The 20331-nt window shown below is 43.8% G+C and overlaps 1 protein-coding gene across 1 annotated transcript; it reads left to right on the forward strand.

The window, feature by feature from the left end:
- The first annotated feature begins 32 nt into the window (after positions 1 to 32).
- mertka (c-mer proto-oncogene tyrosine kinase a) lies at positions 33 to 19989 on the forward strand. The gene is made up of 19 exons (XM_062519795.1): positions 33 to 299; positions 2025 to 2376; positions 3023 to 3123; positions 3438 to 3605; positions 8807 to 8893; positions 10396 to 10511; positions 10834 to 11014; positions 11959 to 12113; positions 14718 to 14853; positions 15092 to 15248; positions 16047 to 16135; positions 16447 to 16542; positions 16680 to 16760; positions 16868 to 16960; positions 17161 to 17279; positions 17467 to 17576; positions 17925 to 18084; positions 18556 to 18692; positions 18896 to 19989. The coding sequence occupies exons 1-19, from the start codon at positions 242 to 244 to the stop codon at positions 19392 to 19394; spliced, it is 2895 nt and encodes a 964-aa protein (XP_062375779.1). The 5' UTR covers positions 33 to 241; the 3' UTR covers positions 19395 to 19989.
- Positions 19990 to 20331: the final 342 nt, after the last annotated feature.

Raw genomic sequence — 20331 nt, forward strand, 5'->3', positions numbered from 1 at the left:
AGTTTACATTTTATCCCAGCAGCAGCACAACGTGTGGAAAACTTGCCTGCATTTCTGTTCTGCTGCAGGACGTGGCGAGCTAACTGCTCTCTGGTCGGAAAATATCTTAAACTTCACTACATCTAAAACGATGTAACTTTAATTCACTTGTTTTTAGTCGGAGCCAGCGTTTTTGGCGATCATAAACTCCGAGGCAAGAAAGATCCAACTTTACCACTTATTTTTCATTGCCTCAAAGAAAATGGATTTTAAAGTAGCTACTTGGATTATGTGTTTACTTCTTGCACCGTTTGCCTCTGGTAAGTTGCTGTATATTGTTTAATCTTGGGCTGTTTTGAAATGAAGACACATGACTATTAAGACAACTTGATGTCATGAGGATAACATTGCTCTCTATCAATAAATTCACTCTCGCTTATAGCGCGGCAGCAGCAACTCCGTTGTGCCTGCTTTTGCTTTGGTGGTATTTTGATTGCCACAACCACTTTCCCTGTTGTAGGGTTTGGAATCTAGCCATTGGATGCGTGCTGTTCAGAAAAGGCAAACTATAGGCCTTCAAGAAACTTTGTTCTTATGGTTAAGACTTTTAATCGGCTGTTATCAATTATGCTGTTAATAAAACCTGGAGCGTGGAATTCCTTTGGGAATGCACTGTTTGTGCCTCACGTCACATGCAGATACACATTCCCTGAGAGTCAATCTTTAGCCCGCTTTCTTTAAAAAAAATGTGTTGAAAGAAATCAAAGCTAAATTCCAGCTGTGCCACTTAACAAGCATGAAACATATTTCCGATCGCCACCTTGTTGAGCATTTTGACATGTTATTGATGGAAGTGACCATTCAAAGGCCAGAAGACTGGATATTTTCTTTCCTTAGTGCATTTCAGAATATTAAAGTTCTTGTAAAAGATGTCAGACATTGAACATCTTGGTCCCAGAATGAAATGGGTTTGGAGCAGCCCTTTCTCTCCCACCTTTTATGGTTGCCTAGGCTGTGCCATTTTAGTGATGTTTGGAATGTGGTCTCTGAGGCCTAATCTGAATGAATTGGTAGTAGAGGTGAGCTCATCCTCATTGGAGATAAAGCAGTTCCTAAATTGTTTATGATGGGATTTGTAATTGTTTCAGTGTAGAGATCAGTGAAGCTTGAAGATGGAGCATGGAAGCTGGAAAAGCAATGAATCCCTGTCAAAGTGATGCTATGGTCGCTCCTTTGACATATACAGTCAGTGTTGAATTGGTAGTCCCCTTAGAGACGATCTGTTCCCCTTTCATTTTTTGGTTTATTGTTAGCCTACTAAAACTGCAACTGCAATGGCAACAATAGTAGAGTCCTAAATCAGAGCAACCTGTATTCAAAGATCACTGAAAAGTGTGATATTCAAGATTGACATGATTGACAAGTTGATTTAAAAATATAGTTATTAATCTCAGCCTCTAGCTTAGTCAATTATGGAACGATAATAGGCCCTTTGGTTTGCAGATATGCTTAGGTAAGAGACTGTAATATTTCCAGGGTTATCAGCATGCTTCCTTAGATAACAGAATTCCGGTCTAAGAATGGCAGGAATTTCCTCCCATTTCCCATTGGGTGAGCTCTCTGAAGCCTTTCCAGAAAGGATCCCAGAGGAATATCACATCACTGCTTACTCACACTCTTCCACCTGCGCCAGAAAATGAAAGTGTTCTAATAGCATACCTAGACAGAAGGGAAATTCCTTGAGGCTTTTCATCTCTTATAAAAAGCTAAGGTATGTTTGGTTTTCAGGGGCCCCTTGCCTTGCTTAGGGAGGACATCAGAACGAGTTTGTCTAGAAGGTGATCTCTTCAGAGAGCTAGAGGATGAGGTGCTTATGCTGGCTCTCTAGTGCCCATGATATTGCTTTTCCCCGCTTCATATTCTGTGCATTCCCTGCACAAGTTGAATCTTTGAATTGACTTTGTATTAGTGTATGGAAGGCCATGCAATATTTCAAACTTTTGAAAGTATATGAGCAGAACTCACTCCTGGTCATTCCCAAACAGCACTCGTTGATGACAGCCTGCCCTCCTCACGTTCTGGACACCCCGTCCATCTGGCTCGACAGCCACGCTCCCCCAGGCCTACGGCCTTCCGGGAGCCCCTCATTGTCCCGGGCCGAGCCGCCAGCGTCCACCTGAGTCCAGACAAGATCAAGCTGCTCCGTTTCAAGCCAACCGTGGGCACCATCAACCTCTCCGAGGGCTCGGACGTGACGCTTAACTGCTCCATCGACGTCACCGGCTTGGGCAAGCCGGACCTGACCATCATATGGATCAAGAATGGGCAGGAGGTACCGTACGGCTTACAAACTGACCTTCACATTGATGGCCAGTTTAGTCTGCTCTCCAAAATGAGGTAAGAGTCTCAGAGCAGTTCACTCCCAATGACTCCCACTACTGTTTTCCACCTAGAGCTTCTGTAACCTATCTTCGTGCTGATGTGGACTGGGATATTGGTCTGGGCACTTTCAGCAGCACAGCAAAGGAATCTTTTTTTGTAAACGCAGATGTTTATGGAATTTTAAGGAAGAATAGATACACGTGCGTGTTGTTTATTGTTCATGCTATCAGCACAGGTATTGGTTGTGTACAAAGCGGTGGCGGTGGCGGTCTGTCATCATATAAAGCCCGCCCCATGCCAGATAAGAGGTTGTGATTAGTTTCGGAGTTCTCTTTGATTGGGAAATGGGCGTGAATGGGAGATTGTCCATCAGATCTGAGCAAATTCAAATGCACTCTAAGCTTCATATGGTCCCCAGGCTAGTGCTGATGCTGAAAGTCCCAGAAATGTCTTGATAACAACCAAACTCAACCAAACTGATTTAGTCTTCTTTCCATGAAGCATGACTGTATGGCATTTATTCATACTTTAATAGTTGAGTAGTAGACCCTAATGCCATGACTTAATGTGTAATAATTATTTGTTTCAGTTAGTGTGACTAGAAAATCCCAGTTTATCATGAGGTGTTATTTGATATTTGTTGTTGTTTTTTTCCCCTCAGAATCTCAAAAGTACAGCGTGCCGATGCGGGAGAATACCGCTGCAGGTTGGGTGTCAGTAACACCTTGATTGAATCAGACCCCATTAAGGTAGAGGTCGAAGGTGAGCCCATTCTGTTCTTGTCTAATCTCATTTCCCCTTGTCCTTATCTTCAATCACAGTACTATCTTCCTTAGATAGATACTGTATTCATCCTGAGGGAGGTTTTAGGCATCCAGTAGCTTATACAACCATAACACAACAAACACACATATATCTAATTTGCATAAAAATCACTCACAGACATTTAAAAATGAAAAGAGTTATTGAATGAATGAAAAGAGAAAACAATGTTTAGTGATTCCACAGGTATCATTACATGTGGTTGTATGTGAGGCTCTGCCACCCTCACCAAGATTTCTTTTTTAATCCCTCAGGCTTGCCAACATTCACAAAACAGCCCAGTGATGTGAACGTGACCCAGAATGCCCCTTTTGACCTGACCTGTGAGGCTGTGGGTCCTCCTCACCCGGTCACTATCGTGTGGTACCACAACGGAGTGCGGAACATCTCCGAGCCCTCTCCCAGTACCATCCGCATCGCAGGTAAGACTGTCGGTGTCCGCTCACTTCCTCCCTAATCCACTTAGGCCACTCTGAATCTTTAACTATACTGACTGTCTTAATCAGCTGCTCCTGTGTGTTAAACGGAGGTTTCATTCCTTAATTTCATTTCCATTTTGGCAGGCAAACAATCAAGCTAAAAACAAAAGAACAGTACAAATAAGTGAAGTTCCCCTGTTGTGATTGCTGTTTAATGGTTCCCTAATTGGGTGAAATATCATGTGCCACTCTGTGTGTTGAGCAGCACTGAGTGAGTCTGCTGCTCCATCGTTGGCTGCGGTAGTCTTGCTGATGACAGCAGGATAGGCCGGAGGCTGGAATTTGGGTGTTGTGCGGGTTTGCTTTAGTTGGAGGCGTTCGGCTGATTTACATCTGCTGTTAGTTTTGGCCCAAACAGAGCAGGGATCGTTTGCTTGCATTTGCAAGTGAAGGTGATTGAAGAAAGATATTGTGAATAATGGAATAAGAGGTGGATGACCTTTTGGCTGAAAGCTGAAAATCCAGCAAGATAGAACCAACAACACAGACGACTCATTGTCTCTGATGAATCTGAATCAGAGTCAGGCAACTCTACTCTCTTTATCCCTGCAACAGAGTGTATCTGTCTATACAGTATCTCTCAGGTTAACGTTATAGGGAGAGAGGGAGTACCTCTTGAAAGGCAGTCTTTGGTTTTGGGGCGAAGGCTTTTCAGAAAGACAGCCTGGTTTCTGCCGGATGTTTTCTAATGTATGACTCAGTGTGTACAGTGAGTTCTGCTAAGTGTGAATATTATTTCCGTAGCAGCAGAAGCTCAGGGAAAGTGACAGGACATGAGTTTCATCAGTCAGAGATTTTCCCCATGTGTACTCTGCCATTGCGTCCTCTAACTTAGTGAAAAAAACATTGATCACTATCAAAGTTGTGGCCATTGCTTCGGTTACTTTATGATTTGCTTGGATGTGTGAATGGAATAATTGGTCTGTCATGCAGTGTGTGTGACACAGTTTATGCATGTTGGATAAATTCCTGTCAGTAATAATAAAAAAAATCTGTGCCACCTGTTGCACTCTGCGTCCGAGAAATTCAGCCCCTTGCTCGTAAGCAGACCCCAGCCACAGTGGTTGAGCAACGTAGCCGGCTGCAGTGAAAGGTCGCAGCTTTGCTTTGGCAGTGCATGTGGAGTGGTTGGTGTCAGGGGTGGACGCGGTATTGTGTGGACAAAGGCCTCATTCATGGGCCGACCCACTGCATCATGGGGAGAGGCAGCGGTAGGGGGTTAGTACTCAGTTACACTGTAGGGCCAGCCTGGTCTCTCTCTCTGTCTCCCTCTCTCTCTGTCTCCCTCTCTCTCCCTCTGCCTCTCTCTATCTCTCTCTCTCCCCCTCCCTGTAGGGGACTAAGGATCAACCAGATTAGATGGCTGCTTTACCCATTATGTGTTGCCCCATGCCCAGAGTGAGAGGTTTATCCTAACGCTCACTCTTTGATATCACTTGGCTGCACCACTTTCAGTTTGACTTTGAGTAAGGATGTCACTACTCTGAAGCTAAGACAAGTGTGTTTGTACTTATATCCCTATAACCTTAATAATCTATCCCTATAATAATCTATCCCTATAAACCCTATAATCCCTACTGTATACTCCAAAATTAGTACTACTCTGTATTCCTATAATTTGGGTTTTGCACAAGTACTGATTATAGATGAAGCAATAAATGATTTATCGCTCTCTATGCAGAGGAAAACTGCTTGCAATGTGGAGTGCACACAGCAATTTTAACAGGTACGCCCTGCCCAGGTCTGCGTTGTGTTTATGTCCTTTTGTTGACTAGACTAGGGTGGACCTGATGGAAGGACGTTCATCAAAATGCTGTAAAAATAAATGTAGACTAGAATGACCATTGTGTTGGGTAAAGCTAGATCCTCAGGCCCATGAGAATTCCACTAATGTAGTTGTTTGGTTGGCAGATCTGCTAGATCTCCACTGTGCTAACAGAGATGAAAAGGGGCGTTTGGAAATGTGTTCCTTTCCCTTTCTAGAATCTGTGATCACACAATAGAACCACCCTTGAATAGCGCCCTGATACCGATCTGCAGTGGCCTGGGAGTGCATCAGACCTACGCACTGTTTCTGTTTCGAGCATCTGCCCCAGAGAGATGAATTGGAGGAAAAAGAAATGGGAGGAATGTTCACTGCCACTCAATTCCCAGAAAGTTCAGATACTGTTGAATTGTATATGAGCTCTTTTGGATGGAAGCCTGGACCAAAGTAATTCAAGATGAGCGGGAATAGATCTTCAGTTGTGCCAGCAATTCTGAATTGAGGTGATTGTGTAGTGCTGAGAAAGGGATTCACACATGTACGTTTGTTAGCATATCTTGTTTATCTAGTAGCTATTTGCGTCCTCCTAGTTTTTCCTTTTGTGTGTGTGTGTGTGTGTGTGTGTGTGTGTGTGTGTGTGTGTGTGTGTGTGTGTGTGTGTGTGTGTGTGTGTGTGTGTGTGTGTGTGAGCAAGCACGCGTGTCTGCGGTCACCCGTCTGTTCTGTGCTGTATGGTCGGTAGGAGTTGGCCCCGATGACTACCCCTCCCCTCTGGCTCTGCTCCTCTGGGATGTTTGTTGAACTTCTGTCCTTAGCCCTCCATACAGGAAAGGCCTCTTATGCAATCATATTAGGTTCAGCCCCGCTAGCTTCTGTGTGTGTGGACAGGCTACGGCCATACGCACACAGGAAACCCAACCCCGAACCTCTCAGTCTACTTTCTTTATTACAAGAGCAAATATGAAAGGATAGGTTATTGTATCTCTGTGTATATGTGGTTTGCTTTGGCCTTTTAAGTCAGATTGTGGTGTGAAGTGCTCATCCTGTTTATGTGAGTTTGCTAATTGAATTTAACCTCTCTATCTGTCATCCTCTCTTGAGGATTCAGTAAGCTGACTCACAGTCTGAGTCACCCTTGTCTGACAACAAATTAGCCACCCAAATAGAATCAGTCTGAATCCTGTTTTTCAGGGAAGTCTGATAGAAGCACTTTTAACTTTAAGAAAATAAGGCATTTCAACTATGCAGTTGTAGATTTATTTTATCACTCTATGATATTGGCAGATATGTTGCTTGCTAGTGGGTTGTATGGCATGTCAGCCTCAATGTTTGAGTAGCGATCGGACTGTGCTCAGGATCATTTGGTGCAGCGTGAAGCGAAAGAGCTCTTTAGGGTCTCTTGGGAAAAACACAGCTATGTACTACAGAACTACCCATTCGCCAGGGCACTCAAGCTTTTGGCACAGACGCACATGTGATCTTTTTGTCTTTCACTTTCCTCAAACGATCATTTATTTAAACCTTCTCTTATTTGTGTGGTACAAATTGAAAGGATAGTGACTCCTTAAGTTTAGTTTTTGATGCAAAAGGGTCTTACCACAAAAGTTCTGAATGAAGTGAAAGTGGAGGAGGAAGGAAAGCAAGTGCCGTTATTGTTGCGCTTTTGTTCGCGGCCCTTTAACAGGGTGACTCCTAGACACTCTTAATGAGTTGCAAGCAGAGTGGAGCCGTTGACAATCAGCCCTCTTGTTTTTTTTGCTGTGGGAGGCCAAAGGAGGCGTGAGTGTGTCTGTGTGTGTGTGTGTGTGTGTGTGTTTAGCAAGGGACACAGCTGAAATGTCTCGCTTAGAGTAAAATACTAGGAGTGTGCTCATTCTCCAAGGCTAGTTGTGCTCGCTTTTTGGGAGCTTTTTGTTTTTCTGAGGGCCTCGTTCTGATTGGTCTGGCACTCCTTCTACAGCGGGGGTCAGCACGTGCTGTCCTTCGGCTGTAACTGGAGTCTTGTTTACCAAGCGGCAGAGCGGTGTTTCAGCCTGCTGGACGCATCTCATGTAGTTAAAAACGCATTCAAGTGGCCAAGACCGTAGAGAGTCGTTGATTTTTGAAAGCCCGAGCCTTCAGCGCATGATGTATGTGGCTATTTCCAGTAAAGGCCCTGTGTGATCAAGCAGTTGGTCAAACTACCGCAATTGCTTATTTCAAGATCCAGGCACAGTTTTGGAGAAAAAAAAGAGGAAAAGTAGAAGCTGTGTTAAAGGCTTTTGGAAATGGCTCTGCCTCCAAGCTCTGCTGCACTCTCTGGTCTCTCCTCAGTTGCACACTGCACCACCACTACACACTGGCCCCAAACAGCAGGACTCGTTTGTGCACAAGGGCCACAACAAAAACAACAACAACAAATAGCTTCCTGTCAGGTTTCCTCATCTGAGAGAGAGAGGGAGGGAGAGAGAGAGAGAGAGAGGGATAGAGAGAGCCTGGACGGGAGTGGAAATAAAGAAATAAAGGCACACAAAAGGGATATTATGGGACTCCACGAGCAGCCGGAGTATGGCTGGTGTGGTGGAGCTGGCTGTGTTGACGTGATGGGGATGGGGATGGGGATGGGGCGGGTGAAGGGGCGACCTTCTGCAGGGAGCAGGGAGTGGGAGTACTCGAGAGCAGCTGGAACACTGGTACTGTGTGACGTCAGCGGCTGTATGAACCTCATATCAGGGGCGCATTCAAAGAACGGAACTCGGTGACTAAATTGGTTAAAATGAACCAAGAGTAAGTTGTAAAGCCTTCAGAATGAGCTCTATGTTTTTTTTTTGTTCAACCTCAAATTGAGTTTGAGTTTCTGGGGTTTGTGTATTCAAGAGGGGATCAGTGTGACATTACAGGGAGAGATAGCACTCCACAGTGTTAATTCAGCTATTGATGTGCACAGCTATACCATTTACAGTAGGTGTTGAAATTACATCGTTTCCCTTTGAGCCATTTCACCTGAAAAGGCAAATGTGTTTGGGATGAGTCACCAGGAGAAACTGGCATGATAAGGTTGTGCCACTCTGTTTCACCATTGTGTGTGTGTGTGTGTGTGTGTGTGTGTGTGTGTGTGTGTGTGTGTGTGTGTGTGTGTGTGTGTGTGTGTGTGTGTGTGTGTGTGTGTGTGTGTGTGTGTGTGTGTGTGTGTGTGTGTGTGTATATAGTTCATTCAGCATAGAGGCGGATATGCCTATTCCATGCCTGTTATATGAAATGGAGTCTGACTTGTTGGGTACTGATTTGTCTTTATCTGTTGCTGCTGCTGGAATGAGTGTTGATGCCAGTGGTACTTATGTGTGAGGAAAAACAAAAATGGCTATAATAACTGTACATTTTGTATTTTCTATTTCTTTAGGTGTTGACAAGCCCACCCGGTACAGCTGTGAAGCCATTAACTCGAGGGGTCTTACCTTGTCCAAAGAGGCACACATTAATCTTAAAGGTAAAACCAACAGCGATGGATGAAGTACACAATTCCTTTGCTTAAGTGAAAGTACTGATACACCTTACATATTACTCCAATACAAGTGAAAGTTGAAGTTGAAGCACAGAAGTACTTAATATACTTAAAGGGGAACTATGCAGTGTTTTTTTTAGCTTAATGTACCTTAACTGAACAGCTTCGGTGTCATTGGAATGGCTTAGCGCCCGTGAACAACAACAAAAAAATAAACACCCTTGCAACTTTGGCCTGGTGGGCCGCTGCACTGAGAAATAGAAAGGCTCACAGCCTCGCAATCATGCTCACAAACAAATTGCTTTACTGCACTATACACATGGTAGCAATAGAGTCTCTCAAGTATTCGTCAGGGCAGAGCCAGCGAAAATAATCAAAAGGCGAGTGAACTGTTGTCGGAGGAACAGGGAAAGTAGTAACGGCAGACTGACCGATTGAGGAGTGCCGTGAAATATATACACTAAAGCTATAGGGGGAGTGCTGCAGAGAAACCATGGTAGCAAAAACCAAACTGCATAGTTTCTTTTTAAGTATTCAAAAGTACACCTATTTTTCCTCTTTAATGTAATGTGTTTTATACACAGTAATAAGGTGAAAATACTTTGGTTGGTCACTAGCACTGTGTATTCATTCACATAAGTGCATTCACACTGACAATTCTGGTGACAAAGTGTGATTTTGTTTAATTACTAATGGTCTAAAAACTGACTGACAATGTGGCCTACCGAAACTATCAGTTAACTAGCTAGCAAATAAGCCAAGCCAAGCAGTAGTTGGAATGGTTTCAAGAACTGGGTGAAGTGCCGTTTGAAATGTTCAAGTTGTGTTAATGTGGTTTGGAGCAAATAGACACAGCCTAGTTTGTTGGTTGTCACCGGGATGCAGAGCTATAGTTCAGTAGGGTGACAACCACAGGGAAGAGTTTCCTCTGAATCTGCTAGTTCGGGTGCGGAGAGACCTGTAACGCCTCCCGGAGAGAAGTGGGGTGAACAGTCTGTCGTTGGGGTGGGAACAATCTTTGATGATGCTACGTGCCTTACGAGACCAGTTGGAGCAGTGCCTTACGAGACCAGTTGGCCTGTTGGGGCAGTTTCATATCTCATGTCTTCATGTCATTACTAAGAGAGTTTTGGGTGTCAAGACATCACCAAGTTATCTTGTAGGGGCTGTTTTTAAGTATTTGAGTATTGCATGAAGTTCAAGGGTGTTAACAGACCTTATTTTTTGACATACCTAAAATGGTTTTGAAAATATAAGGAGTAGAAAGTACAAATGAAAATATAGGGGAGTAAAGTAAAAAGTAGTTAGAAAAATTAATACTCAAGTAAAGTGCTACTTAAGCTACTTAAGTTACAGTACTTAGACATAATGTACTTCACATAATGCTGCTGGGTGCATCACAAGACAGTGTCTGTGAAGAGAGTAAACACTTGCATTAGAACAACACATTTCATATTTGATAATGTAACCTTTATGTAACCTCCCAGGTCTGCCATCTCGTATCACTGGTCTGAATGTGACGGAGCAAGGCTCTAATAGGTTGACCTTGGCCTGGACACCGGGGCACGATGGCTTCTCTCCCTTCTCAAACTGCTCCATCTCGGTAAGGTTCACAGTAATGATCCTTCCTCCTCTGCATATCCTCTGGGAATTGGTCAAGCCATCAGTGATCAATGGTCAAGCCCATGAATGCTAAAACAAAATAAAGATGATGATGGTCATATCTTAGTAGCATATCTAAACTGTTAGCAATAGTACTTCCCTTCATGCATGTCTTGTGTTTTAGGATAGGTTGTCATTAGGTTTGTGCCTAATCTAAATACTCAGTTGAGTAGTTTAGGGCTACGCCACTTTTGAAAGCCTGAAGTACCCTGAAGGTCTCCCTGAAGTGAGTGATGTCTCTTCTTGACTTTTGACCGCGGCAGGTACGTGAGCTCAACAGAAAGGACTATCCTACACGAGTGGTCAACGCCCACGTGCCGCCGTTCCAGCACGACGTGACCGGCCTGAGGGCCATGACCAAGTACAACATGAGTGTGTACTGTACCAATGAGGTGGGCAAGTCACCCCCCAGCGCATGGGTCAAGACAGAGACGCCAGAAGGAGGTGAGCAACTACTCCACAGCATTTAAGCTGCTTCTTAAGCAACCACCACCAACATACATCTAAACTACAACTGTGTAAATGAGTACTGAGCTCTGTAGACGAGTTAGAGCAAATCATGGAGAGAAAAGTGCTGCCCTGTGGGATATTATACACATTCGATGATGAAAAGAGCCAAATGAGCAGCAGACTTCTTTTGCATGAACAAGTAGCCATCTTGTGATTTGTATGAATGTCAGAAGCATCTGAAAAGGCCTCAGAAATCACGTTGCTGAGAGGAAATGGTGCACACTACAAGGGGTTCCTGAGTGGAAATAATTGGTCACATCCCCTCTATGTCATTTTTTCTCTGTTCCTCTGGCAGCAGGGGTGGACTCCTGGTGGCTGTGTGTTGTTCTTGTTGGGTGTGGCTGTTTAGGATTTCCTCCATATTCCTAGAGGCCGGGAAGATATTTTTGGGGGTTGATATAGTACTGCAGTCAAGGCGCATTTCCCTGCTGTACAAGGCAGTGCTTTACAGTATCACTGCTTAATCTGAAGTTGAAATATCAAAGATTAAACACATGTTGAGAAACTGAGGATACACAAAGAATTATGCTTATCCAGTCATGTAATTGCCATCACTGATTTAGCATAGATTTTTACATTTATAGATTTATTTTAGAAGACTTCAAGGGTGTTTTTGCAGTCCATGAAAATATATGTAGTTATGGCACATGTTCCAGAACAATTTCTCACCACAGTAACATAACACCCGGCTTTAGCTGCTTATGAAGAAATAAATCTGCAGACTTTAGCATGACCGGATGCATAGCTGGGATTAACAGTACAACTAGTGTGATGTAGCAATCACTGGACAAAATTCATTTGGACTTTACAGAATCTATACTGTGTAATTAGATGTGTTGGTTTGAGTTGACGTTTTGGAATACTTTTGACTTGTGCAGTGCCCTCAGAGCCTCCCCGTAACGTGTCCGTGCAGCTGAACGAGTCGGTGATGGTCATTCGCTGGGTGCCTCCACACCCGGACAAGATCAATGGGATCCTGAAGGGCTATGACGTCATCATCAAGCATGGTGTGAATGGCACCCACTTGAACAAGGTGAGTGTCCTGCCATGTCTGCACCTTCTGGGAATAACACGGGATTGCCAAGATGAGAGCATGCGTTCCTCAGAGTGCTGAATTGAATCTCCCGTGTGTGTGTGTGTGTGTGTGTGTGTGTGTGTGTGTGTGTGTGTGTGTGTGTGTGTGTGTGTGTGTGTGTGTGTATGTGTGTATGTGTGTATGTGTGTGTGTGTGTGTGTGTGTGTGTGTGTGTGTGTGTATGTGTGTGTGTGTGTGTGTGTGTGTGTGTGTGTGTGTGTGTGTGTGTGTGTGTGTGTGTGTCAAAAAAAACTTCTCACCTTGCTTTAACCTTGAGGAAGCCTGCAGAGAAGGTGAGGTTAAAAGGGGATTTTGGTGAGCTTGTCTCTACCTCTGAGCTCCAAAAAAACATGTTTCATGTTCTCCTTTTATGGTGGGAAATTTAAATGTTGGAGTGGTTTCAGAATAACAAACTCGTGGGAGTTGTCAGCTTTTTGTGATGTTTTTGAGTTATTTCACATGTTGTCAGCTGTTTATCAAATAGCCGTAAATGGTTTCAGATCATCTTAACTGTTTCACAGTAAATGGGGGATTTTTTAAATAGCTCATTACAAGACTAGTTCCAACAGCATTTTCAAGTGATTGGGAAGTGAAATATGCATGAAATTATGTACAATCAATCATGGTCTCTTCATGGTTTTCCCGTATCCATGAACAAATGAGTAACCTTACCTCTGAGTCTGAGATGTTCATTTGCACCTCTCTCCCCGTCTCTTAACTTCTCCTCTCATTGCATTTGTGTATACTTGGAGCCATTGTCTTGAGGACCTTTGAGCTATTCTGTTTCAAGCAGAAGTGGTCAGAAACAGCTGGAGTCTTTTTGTCTACTGTGGGCTTGTGAAGAAAGAACTAGATCTCAGATTAGATGGTTTCAGCTATAGGTTGAATCTTTTTCCACAATGACGTGAAGTCTATACTGCTCAATAAAATGGGGAAGTCAAGGTGCAAGAGTTCAGACAAAACAAATGACATATAATGCATCAGCATTGTGTCTGAATAGCTTTGCTATAATAAGTAACTGATGAGAAATAAAAAGGAAAACCTCTAAGAGGAAAAGATGTTAGAAAGTCATAATCCTGTTTTCGGTATGAACTTTTAGTGTGTCATGATGAAGGCCGATGCCGGAGTCATGTGTGCTTCCTTTGTGAGGCACCGTGTCTGTGTACTCTATCCAGTACAATGGCCAACTTCCTACAATTCCTGCTGACGTAGGCCTTACAGGAAATTCAAAGAGAGAAAAAACGGAATTGTCCTCTCTCCGTCTGTCCAGCCTCTGTTCATTAGTCACCGCTGAGAGAATGGAACCATATCACAAAAGACTTCACGCACACGTGTGCCCCCATATGCTTTACTGGCCGTCATCTGCAACCGTGATTCACACGCACACATTAGACCCCCTGAAACAACAACAGTGACGGGAAGCGTGCGTAACAACTGTGCCTCCCCTCTTTTCTCCCTGTGATCACCTGTTCCTCTCCCTCATGTGCGCTGACGGTCGGATGGGAGAGGCTATGTTCTAGCAGCTGGACTGCTAATCACCAGACACTTTGCTCATTTAACGGGGTGTTATAGTTTAAAGCCTTTGGAATGTTGTTTTGGTAGAGACTGTAAGTGGTCTCTCAATGTCTTCATTAAGTGAAAACGATGAGCGTAACGACAAAAAGCAGAATTTGAAACTCGCAGAGCAGGTGTTTTTGGTTAGTGCTGCAATCGTTGACTGGAGATGTTCGGCTTTGTAACCTGCATGCATGCGTCATGCCATTCATCATAAGAGTAGCGTGTCGGTAGCCAAGAGGAACCCAGATGTTCTTGACGTTACGCAAGAGTACCCTTTATCAGTCACATGTCCCAGAAGGACCCTGCTTGACTCTCTTCACTCAGCAGTATGGCGAAAAAACAAGATTCTTCCTCTTTATTTTTCCGACACATTGCCCCTGGCTCTGGTATGAGTGACCTCTCCCACACTGACTTGGTCAAGAGCCTTGCTCCGGATTCTTCCATAGTGTTCTGCTTTTTTTTTTTGCCGGAATATAAACAACACTGTTGGTTAAACTCCTGACCATCTTTTGGTCAGAAGAATGTGCTTCGTGATCATGTCCAAGATGACATTGCAGTTTCAGCAGGCCTTACTCAAGTGCATTGTTTCAGACAAAAATGGTCTTGATAGCTCTGTGGTCAGTGTGCACCAGGATTGGCTACATTTAAATGCTGAATTCTTTATCTTGGTCAATTTCACAGTAGGTGGATGGAAATGTTCAAGAGCGCTACAAGGCCACAGTGAATGTGGTGTAGAGTGAAGTAGAGCTCTCGAGCTCAGAAAAAAGTCTTGCTTAGCTCTTTTTAATCTCTCTTTTGGGTATGTTACGGTTACTGTAAAATGCCTTACATTGCCAGGCTGTTCAATAGGTGCTATACAAATCAAGTTTGTCCAACTTAGTCCTTAGTCCCACTCATAGAATGTATCTTGTCTTATCAAAAACTATATTTTTTTCTAGATTAAACTATTTGCTTATCTGTAGACTTCTACATCTAATCCATATTCTCTGTTTGTCCTTGCTTTAGATTTCTAGCCCCACAACCGAGGCCACCTGGGTTCTGTCTGCATTCAACACAACCTATAGCATCCAGATAGCAGCTCGTACACAAGCAGGCAGTGGGGCTCTCAGCTCACGCTTCTGGATCCGAGTCAACCAGTCAGGTAACTTTTAAAGTTCAAGAGGAATTTCTCCATGGGCTGTTACTGAGATGATTGTCGTCTAAACACACTTCACACAGAGTAAATGGAAGAATCAGTGTGTAGAGGCTAACCAGACTTTAGTGATCATCATGATGATGAAGTTGTCATTTCCACACAAGACCTTTGAAATGAATGAAAGTGCTTCGGTCACTGCTGGCCCCCTGTGACTCACCCCTTTTTTCGCTCTTGGCCTTTTCAGCTGCAGGTACGGCCGTGTTTCCTCCCTTCGGCCCGGACAAGCACGGCTCCGACTCGGTGTACGTGGTGCTGGGGGTGGTGTGCGGCATCTGTCTCCTTCTCGTGGTTCTCTGGGTCGCCATATGCACGCGCAGCAGACTCATGGAGACGCGCCTGGGGTGAGCTGAGCACACATGCGGACATTTTGGAGAAAAAAAACCCTCTTTTTGCTCTTTACCAGGGACTTTGTGTGTGCATGTCCAGAGTAGTGTTTAGCTCCTCTCCAGAACTGCTCTGGTAGACATGCTATTAAAATCAGTGGGGAGAAACATCTGGGTTTCCCTGAGGGAGAGGGCTTGAGTAGTTTGTTGGGGTGGATGTGTGTGTGTGTGTGTGTGTGTGTGTGTGTGGGGGGGGGGGGTCGGAGTAAAAGGAGTTTGTATCCGGTTCCTTTGTCAATAAAAGCAGAATGGTTTCCTCTTAATCATGTGGAGGTAGTAGCAGGCAGAGCAGGTTGTCTGCCAGGGGCTCGTAAATATATCATTATCTCAGCAAAGCACACAACGCGCAGTGCGACCACAACAACCCCCCCTTCTGGCAGCTGCCTCCTAAAGTTCTTCCATGGAATTCACTCTTGTAGTTAGTGACTCAGTCTCTCCAACCAGGATACTGATAAAAAGTGTGTCACGGTCTGCTGCTCGCTGTCACAAACAAAGTCAGTCCCAGTGGGGTGGAATCATCTACTCTTCCTGCCGTTTCATAGCAGGAGCATAGTAGGGGCTCCCATTCTTAACAATCACATTTGTATGCAATTGTTGGCCTCTCATCTACTCCCTATTGTCACACTACCACTGTGTTTGTAATGTTTCTAATGTGTGTGTGTGTGTGTGTGTGTGTGTGTGTGTATGCGTGTGTGTATGCGTGTGTATGTGCGTGCGTGTGTGGATGTGTGTGTGTCTCATTGGCTCCCCCTACAGGCAGCTCTTCACAAATGAGGGGAAGTTTCAGCCCACAGTTCAGTACAGACCACAGAGGTCTTACAACCGCTCAGCCATCGAGATCACGTGTAGGTCAAAGCCTCTTATTCATCTAGTGGTGTGAAGTGGAAATATTTGGATTGTTTTTTTTTCTGTGCATGTTTGTATAATTGTTGAACTTAACCCTTTTGTAAATTATGCTAGAATTCTAGAATTATTTTAGGTAAATTTGTCTATTTTCCTTATCTATTTTCCTCTGATTCATTCAAACTGACATTTGAGACGTTAGGCTTCACTTGAAGTATTTCTGATGTGCTGGTGATCTGCATCTCATCTGTGTGTTTATATGGGTGGCTGTAATGACGCTTGGTGTGTGTGTTCCCCCTCCCCTCCTTCACAGTGGCCAACCTGGGCGTGAGCGCGGAGCTGCAGGCTAAACTGCAGGACGTGATGATTGTGAGGACCCTGCTGTCCATAGGGAAGATCTTAGGAGAGGGTGGGTGTGCTGCGCCGTGCTGCTGCATTGTGCTGTTTTCTCAGGGGGGGCAATTAAGGTCACATTCCTCACATGCCAAATTAGCCACGGTGTTTAACAGCAACCCGCAACCCCCCCCCCCCTTTTTCTCCACACAGGAGAGTTTGGCTCGGTGGTCGAGGGCCATTTGAGGAAGCCAGATGGAACTTCGGAGAAAGTGGCAGTGAAGACAATGAAATGTAAAGCTTGTTTGAAACCCCATGTTTTGTTCACCAGAATAAAAGCAAAATATTTAAGTGAGTGAAGTCAGTGAGTTGCCTCTAATAGAGATGCTTTGTCATTATAGTGGATAACTTCTCTCAGAGGGAGATTGAAGAGTTCCTAAATGAGGCAGCCTGCATGAAGGACTTCCACCATCCCAATGTCATTGGGCTCTTGGGTAAACATCTCATATGTGTAGAATGTAAAATAAATTCTATATGATTCATTGCCAATTTAATTAAACAATCCTCCACCGCTCCTCCTGACAATACAGAATCGGATGAATGGTTTTACATTGTTTATATAAAAAGGCTACATATTTAATGATTGGAAGTGCTGGAATATAAGGAGTGGTGCGTTTATCCCGTGGTCTTCCAGGTGTGTGTTTGGAGGTCGGCTCTAATCATTTTCCTAAACCCATGGTCATTCTGCCCTTCATGAAGTACGGGGACCTCCACAGCTATCTGCTCCGCTCTCGACTTGGAGAAAGTTCTGTGGTAATTACGAAACTCATATTGGGCTTGACTCCATGTACAATCACTCACACAAATGCAGTTACATTACATTAAAATAGCAAATCAGATCCTGTTGGCAGAATCCAAATGAGTTTGCAGTGAGAGCCGCCATAATGTGTTAATAATAAAATATGTAAGGATGATGATTAATGCATTCTGTTCCTTTCAGTACTTGCCTACTCAGATGCTTCTCAAATTCATGATTGACATCGCCTTGGGTATGGAGTACCTCAGCAGCCGGAACTTTCTGCATAGAGATCTTGCTGCTCGAAATTGCATGTAAGTAGTTTCCTAAATCCCCCAAGGGAACTTTTAATGATATGACATACGTCTCTGTGAAGATGAGCAGATTAATTATCATGTTCTTTGCTGCATAATCTTATCGGTATGTGAGGTTATCTGGGATTATATAGTGTTAAACAGCGTAAAGGAGACGCATAGGCACACATCCCTAAGAGTTCTTGGTTGAAAGAACACCTTGAAAAAAGTTTTGGATGGAAAGAGATGGACTGCTGGTGTTCATTTTCATATTTTCACCTATTGTTAGGGAGGATGCGTAGCTTCCAGGAGTTGCTTAGCCGAATAAATGTGAAAATTAAGTGTGAAAATATTCCTTTCATTTCATAGGCTACGTGATGACATGACGGTGTGTGTGGCAGACTTTGGCTTGTCAAAGAAGATCTATAGTGGTGACTATTACCGGCAAGGAAGAATAGCCAAGATGCCTGTGAAATGGATAGCTGTGGAGAGCCTGGCAGACCGAGTGTTCACTGTGAAAAGTGACGTGGTGAGAATCACAGGAGCATTTGCCTCTCTTGTCAGTGCTGTTTGGGGGCCTTAATCTATTTGCTGGGCAAAAACGCAAAGTTCTTGTGCATGCGTAGGATCTTTCTCATGGTTTTAAATTTGCAAATACATTTTGCATAGTTATTGAGCAAGCTTTAGTGAGAGTTTGCTCTTTGCCCAGTCTTTAAATTAGGGCCCAGGATCTTGTGCATGTGATTTTAAAGGTTCATGTCACTGCACCTTGTACTGATAGTTCAGCTTTGTGCAATGAATTGAATGCCTTGTCAACTGTCCTGTAATACAGGGAAAATACATTTTGTTCAGAAATATATTTCTGTCTTATATGTTTCTCTTATTAGAGGATATATATATCTGAAATAATGTCTGCATATATTGTGATGCTCTGAATTTTGGATATTCTCTATTGCACTGTTTTTTTTCTTCTGTAACTTTATCTTGTCCTTTCCTGTAGTGGGCCTTTGGTGTGACAATGTGGGAAATTGCAACACGTGGCATGACACCATATCCTGGAGTCCAAAACCATGAGATATATGACTATCTGCTGGATGGTCACAGATTGAAGCAGCCAAACGACTGTCTAGATGAACTGTAAGAATCATGCTTTTGTAACTTTACCTTACTTTCATTTCCCTTGGGGGAAATCAATTCTCTTTCTTTCTCTTTCTCTTTCTCCCTCAATGTAATATGCCTTTCATATTTTCATATGGAGCAAAACTCTGGTGTACATAAAGAAGTGTACACGCTAACTAGCAGACCCTCACCATGATGTCAAACTTCATTTTTATTTCCAGCTATGAGATCATGTATAGTTGCTGGCGGGCGGACCCTCTCGACCGGCCTGACTTCACCCAGGCGAGAGAGCTTCTGGAAAAGCTGGCCGAAAAGCTTCCGGAAGTTTCTAGCCGCGAGAACCTCATCTACATCAACACCAGCTTCCCTGAAGAGGATCCGACGACAGCAGAAGGAGCAGCAGCAGAACCCGCCGAGTTCCAACTGGATGTGGGTCCGGTGGCTTGCTCGTCACCTGCCTGCGGCCGGCAGACCATGGACACCTCCATAGTCACCGCGGACATTCACGAGAGTGGCAAGGAGGACGAAGGGGCGGATGCGGATGAGGATGACCGCTATGTCATCGTGATCTCCTCCGAGGACCCTTCTGTGACGGGTGGTCCGGCTGCTGTGAACGTGCCACTCTTGTCCAGGGAGGGTCAGGACCAGGCCCTTAGTGACTCAGATGCATCTGAGAGAAGGACAGAACAGGGCCCAAGCGATGTCACACGCTTACTATGATGAAGTGATGAGTGAAACAATTCCAGTGTTCACCTCATATACTAGCCAAAAAGTCTGGAGACTATTAAAGATGATACATTTGGTTGTGTGAGGTGATGCTTAATGCCAGTATTTTGTTAGGCCATCATTATTTTCAATGGTTTGATTCAAAATTCAATAGGAAGTATTTGTGCCCACATTACGAATGCAGCTGCCTTGTGTCTAGGATGCATTTCCTTGACATGATTTAATTGTGGGTATAGTGTGTGTGTGTGTGTGTGTGTGTGTGTGTGTGTGTGTGTGTGTGTGTGTGTGTGTGTGTGTGTGTGTGTGTGTGTGTGTGTGTGTGTGTGTGTGTGTGTGTCAGAGAGAAAGAGAGCGAGTGAACAAGAGTGAGTGAGTGAGATAGAGAGTTCAATATCTGATCTGTATGTATATATTGTGTTTGTATATATACAAATCAAATATGATTTGTAAATGAGTCGTGTTCATTTTCTATTTACCATGCTCTACTTTTGTAAAGATTACTGAAATTGTGTTATGTGCTTAAAATATGTGAAAAGAATGGTATTATATAAAAATATAATAAACTGACCAAATGTCAAGGCTATCTTTATCCCTCTGATTTGGTTGAATTTCTTATTTCCCACCTTTAAAATATTCCTTTTTGAGATGGCGAATAGAGTTTGACCAATCAAACCTCATAATGTAGCCTAGTCTTGATGAGCATCCTCTGCAATCAAAACTTCTGGTTAATATAAAACTTTAGCTGTTAACCAAAGAAAAAAAATCTGCAATTGTGTTGCTGTGGTTAGGTCTCTGGCTCCTTCTACCAAAGTCTTTTTTAAAAGCATAAGTGTCTCTCCTTCTACACCACGTCCTCAGGATTCAGGTGACGCTGACGTCGCTTACCTTCAGGTGAGTTGGCAGTGGTCACTGACCTACGTTGAATTTGTTA

The sequence above is a fragment of the Sardina pilchardus genome, chromosome 18, assembly GCF_963854185.1.
Source record: "Sardina pilchardus chromosome 18, fSarPil1.1, whole genome shotgun sequence".
In the NCBI taxonomy this organism is placed as follows: domain Eukaryota; kingdom Metazoa; phylum Chordata; class Actinopteri; order Clupeiformes; family Clupeidae; genus Sardina; species Sardina pilchardus.

Excerpts from the sequence above, each read along its gene's own strand:
- mertka (XM_062519795.1), top strand. The coding sequence starts at position 242 with ATGGATTTTAAAGTAGCTACTTGGATTATGTGTTTACTTCTTGCACCG. Across the intron at positions 10,512-10,833 it reads TCTCAAACTGCTCCATCTCG|GTACGTGAGCTCAACAGAAA; the intron begins GTAAGGTTCACA and ends TGACCGCGGCAG. Across the intron at positions 12,114-14,717 it reads ATGGCACCCACTTGAACAAG|ATTTCTAGCCCCACAACCGA; the intron begins GTGAGTGTCCTG and ends TCCTTGCTTTAG.